The sequence below is a fragment of the Rhea americana genome, unplaced genomic scaffold (assembly GCF_003343005.1).
Source record: "Rhea americana isolate MKP2758 unplaced genomic scaffold, rheAme1 scaffold_61, whole genome shotgun sequence".
Taxonomy (NCBI): Eukaryota; Metazoa; Chordata; class Aves; order Rheiformes; family Rheidae; genus Rhea; species Rhea americana.
The window spans coordinates 4439359-4444245 of NW_028186768.1; the positions used below are offsets into that span (position 1 = coordinate 4439359).

A 4887-nucleotide genomic window follows, 5' to 3' on the forward strand; every position below is an offset into this window, starting at 1 on the left:
GGCCTGGTGTCACGCTGGGGGGAAGGGGGCAGCGTGGGGACCCACGGCCATGCTGGGGCGGAGAAGGGGAGAATGTGGAGGCCTGGTGTCACGCTGGGGGGAGAAGGGGGGCATTGTGGGGGCCCGGAGCCGTGCTTGGGGGGCAATGTGGGGGCCTGGAGCCGTGCTCGGGGGGCACGCTTTTTACACCGCTTCATCGCTCAGGCTCACCGCAGAAACCCGCTTGCTGCTCCCACGCAACCGCRTCCCTCTCGCGGCCTCCCTCCCACCTCCCTCCGCCCGGCCCAGGGCGTCCTGCGGGGTACACAGGTGACCCGAAGGCCACAGCTGCTTCTCGCAGCCACGCAGGTGACAGTGCCAGAACTTCGTTTCCTCCATAATGGGAAATCTTCTAGTTACTTGGTGTCAGCACTTCCCTCGCTCCTCTCAYGCAGACACCAGGCAGATTGCAGGAACCTGGGCAGACACTACTGTCCTCCTTTGCTATCCACTCYGTAACTAATATACCGAGTTTGCTTYAGCCTTTGCTACATGCTCAGATGTAAGCTAATACAATGGCAAGCAACTTACTATTTTCCTAACAAATAGAAATAACTGACTCCGTTTCTGTGAAGAATCTGGCTTTTATTTAAATAGTTCCCTTCCAGAAGATACACCCCAGATTTCTACTATAAGAGGATAAAAAAAAAAAAAAAAAGAAAAAAAAGTGAGAGAGAAGGAAGGCCTTTCTTGTACTTGGAGACCTTGGGGAGACACTGTCAGCACTTTAGTCTTTGCTGTTACTGACTATGGCAGCAGAAGCTAGATGGCAGAAAGTCTCCTTTGATCCAGTTCTTTTTGTGAGCTGGACTTCTGCATGATGGAAAAACATCATGCCATGAAAATGTAAAGGCAGGGTAGCTCTTGCAGGAAGCTTTGCATCAGTTTTTCAGAAGAAAYGGTGAAAAGGATGTACCACTTCACACAAGTGCTCATTATTAAACTGTGCATCAGCAAGCTTTTGAGCTTACTCAAAACATACCTACATTTTTCCTTGGGTTTCCTTTAGCAGAGCTCATTTAAGTCTAACTTTTAGGTTTATTGGCCTTTAAACAAGCAGACAAATGATAAAACATTTTTTTCTTCCTATAAGGGGCTTATTAGAATAGATGCTTTCTCACAGAAGAGAAAGGAAAGGTGTCAAAACTAAGAATTCAAGTATGAATGAACAAAACTATAGGAATGCTAGAAATACAAACAGCTTGCTTGAACCTATTCATCAGTTGACCCATCTTTCCTGAGGGAGGCATTTGAAAACCACAGGCTGGAGGCTGGCCTTCCTAGGTAGCAATATCCTGTCCTCACTGTGCTCCTAGAGCCCATCACGTTGGGAGGTAGACTGCATCTTTTGAATAGCTTTGGATAGCTTGTACTAAAAAGGCTAAAGGAGGACCTTTGTTCAATGTAGTTAGCTCATTCCAATTTGAAAAAGTAAAACCTATAAAAAAAATCCAATCTATTCTAATACCACATGTAAAGTTTGCTGCAATCATCAATCTGTCTGCAGAAGGAACTGCAACTCCAAAGGTGGTGAGACCATCAGATCCACCAGCGCCCACTGCTGACTTGCAACAAATCTACTGCTTGATACAATAGTGCATCGCGGCTGATGCATAACACATCTGAGCTCACAGTTTCGCTTCAGATTTTTAATAAAGTGGCTCTTGGTCTCCTAGTGGCTTTAAAAGACATAAACCAAGCACTTTCAGTATTTAGTTTACATTATAAGTGAAGTTCTTTTGATTTGGATTGATTCTGGGCAGAAAGTTCAGTGGACCACTGGTCCTTGTACAGTTGCACTGTATCACAGCATACAACCAGTAAGGTTGTAAAATACATCATCTGTGTCACAGCAGAAAGTGAAGGCACAGCCAGAATGCAAGAAAATGAAAAGAAAATAAAGTCACTTAGACAAAACCTTTTAACACTCAGCTTCTGAGATGTGAAGGTGTCTCTATTCAATTCAACCTCTGACTTCAACAGTTCCCTCATGTTCTCCCAACCAGTTTCTATAGAGAGAATCTGACATTCCCCCCCCGTATTTCAGAGCCAACTCAGCATAAAAAGCACAGTCTTTTTACCCAGTTGTTACTGTTTGGTCAGAATCTGGAGAGCATGCCAAGTTTCCTGTGCAGAGGGAGGAGGTGGTCCTTCCACAAGAAAAGCTGTTGTAGAAGTCCTTTATACACAAGTTAAAGCCAAAAAGGGATGGGCTCCAGAGGAACAGTACAAGCTCTACTGGAAACCAACGGGGGACACAGCAAGATTGATTTACAGCATTTATAGCCCTGTGGACAGAGCCCAACTTCTGCACCCATCTCATCAGAAAGTTCAGTTGTCCACCTCTTCTTCCTCATTTTGCTCTTCTTCCTCCATTCTTTCATCATCGTCATCATTCTCTTCCTCTCGGCTCTTATCTTGCTCTTCTGAGTCTGCCTTCTTGTCTTTATCTTTTCTTGCTTCTTTCTTTCCCTTCTGTTCACGTCTGTAAACTAAAAAAAAAAAAAAGAGAACTAAAAATGTGCAAGTCAGCCTGTCCACTGTATGAATAGCAGAGCAGCTGAAGTCCAATGCCCACTTCTCTCCAGGGTTACAACAAGAGCAGTGAACTCACAGCAGCAACTCACCCTATCATTTGAGCTGTGCTGACTAGCTCCATAGGAAATCAGGTAAGTGCTGTTCAGCAGAAATATGCTGAAAAGGATGCAGGAGTTCACATTTACAGGCAGCACCTAAGACTTTCTTAGACAAACATAATAGGGGAGTGATATCAGATGAGACTTTCCCAATCCTCATCAGTTGTGAAATAATGTTATCCCAGTCTTGTTAAGGTGCACATTATTTATTCCCCAGGCAAACTGCAGTGTAGTATGCTGGGCAAAGAGAAACAAGACAGAGAAATAAGCATGGCTTGTCAAACCTTCTGGGAAAATAGGACTTGGTGCTGCTTAAACTCCTTCAACATTAACTGAGACCAGTACCTTCCAGTGATTCTTTTAAAGGGGCTACAAATCGCTGAAACTCCATTTCCTCCATGGCAGAGAGAACATCACCAGCATTCAGCGTTTTCCTCTTCCCCTTCATTGCAAAGTTATTTGCACTATTCAAAAACAAGGAGAACAGAGATGATTGATAACTATTAATTTATTCTTGCTTCTTAAGGTCACAAACAACTCCCTTCCCCCCARTCTCCTAAACATTCAGTTGTTGCTATCACATACTATAGCTGACTTACTACAGTAAAGATATTTTCTCATTTATATTTGCTGATGTTTTCATCTAGTTGCATTGCTTCCCCACATTGGTAATGTTCTGTTTATATGGACCTTTCCTACAAGTAACTGGGGGAAGGAGAGAAGCTTGATCACTAGCTATATAATTCCATAATCTGTATGAGTACTTAATACCAGAGAAGTGACTGTCTGCACAGCATATGCAGAGCAAACTCTCGTGGCCATATTCCCACATTCCCAGCCTCTCAAAAGAGGTTACTGTATTCTCTGGGATCAGCTCCAAGGCAGAGTAAGGTTGTTTCGGGCTTGTGCTAATGCAGCTATGTGGTGAGCCTGKAAAATGAGCAAAGGGCTTTTGCATTTGCCTAGAAATACCATATAGCCATGCTCCAAGGCCAGATGACAGTGTGGGAGCTGCTCTTATTCATCATAGTGCAGGCATACACCCCCATCTGCAGAGTCCTAGCTGTCTTCCCTCACTGCTGCAATTTGATGGATTGGGCTATGCTGAAGATTATTTTATTTACACAAACAGTCAAYACCTCACCGGAGCGCTGAAAAAAAATCACCTCCAGGAGCGCCAGCAGAGAAGCTAGTTATAAATCAACTGCACTGGTGATCTGACCCAACCATTCCTTACCATGATGTTGCATAGAGCACAAACACACTTGCYGCTCGAGATATTGCACTCCGAGCTTCTTTAGAAATATTTACTCCATCAGGAAGCTGAAAAGCAAATTCAAGTTTTATCAACAGCTGCTATAAACTACTCAAAATTTGCATAATTCACATATCAGCTCAGCTAAAGCATTCAGAGAGATCAGCATGACTAGCAACTACTTGTTTATCTCAGATGTTACTACAAAAAGTCTGATGCTAACCGAAAGTTAACGACGATCTTATTGTACTCTCAAAGATATACAGAAGGAAAGTAAATTCTGCATCAGCAGAGGGCCTGGTCAGCATCTTGGTGATGATTCAACTGATTACAATCAAATTCTTGACACAGAACAATCATCCAGCAATATCTGAATTCACTCACTGATGCCTTGTGGCTTAAGACTATCTCAGCTTAAGTTACTAGGACTTACTYTAGTCTTTAAAAACTCATCTGTTTCTGCTCTGGGAGCCAGTTCAGGAAGAAGYGTTCTCACTGCTTCATCACTCCTGCCTCTGAATATTACTGTAGGATTCAGAGCCCGGATTGTTACTCCTGGCACCTGGAAAGCTGGGCTGAGGGCAAATCTCTTCCTCCTAGGTTTCCTCACAGGTGCACAACACGCGTGACAGCACCCAGAGCTGCACCCAGCGCACTTCCTTGGACAAGCTCTTCCTGGCGCTTGGGCACATTTGGGGAATTGAAAACAGCAGCAAAGACACATAATGCAGAAATTGCTGCGGGGGGGGGGCTGTTTCAGAGGAGTTTGGCTGTTAGCACCCACCCCCTTTGCCTCRCTCACGGCAGGGCCCACTGACGGCCGGCTCCACCGCGGGGCTGCAGCTACCGCCGCCGCCTCGGGGACGCGGCCCCGTTACCGGCACTGCCGTCACGCCGGGCAGCGGGCCCCGGGCAAGGGGACGAGCCGCCGCCCCCCAGGGCTCGCCCAGAAGCACC

General features: G+C 45.4%; 1 protein-coding gene across 1 annotated transcript in view; it reads right to left on the reverse strand.

Moving 5' to 3' along the window:
- Window positions 1-603: 603 nt before the first annotated feature.
- POLE3 (DNA polymerase epsilon 3, accessory subunit) overlaps window positions 604-4887 on the reverse strand; it is a 6283-nt gene continuing 1999 nt past the window's right edge. Inside the window, exons 2-4 of the mRNA XM_085320083.1 lie at window positions 3913-4031; window positions 3021-3139; window positions 604-2531 (exon numbers count right to left, since the gene is read on the reverse strand). Of these exons, the coding sequence (XP_085176209.1) occupies window positions 2371-2531; window positions 3021-3139; window positions 3913-4031 (399 nt within the window). The 3' untranslated portion in view covers window positions 604-2370. The remainder of the gene's footprint in view (window positions 2532-3020; window positions 3140-3912; window positions 4032-4887) is intronic.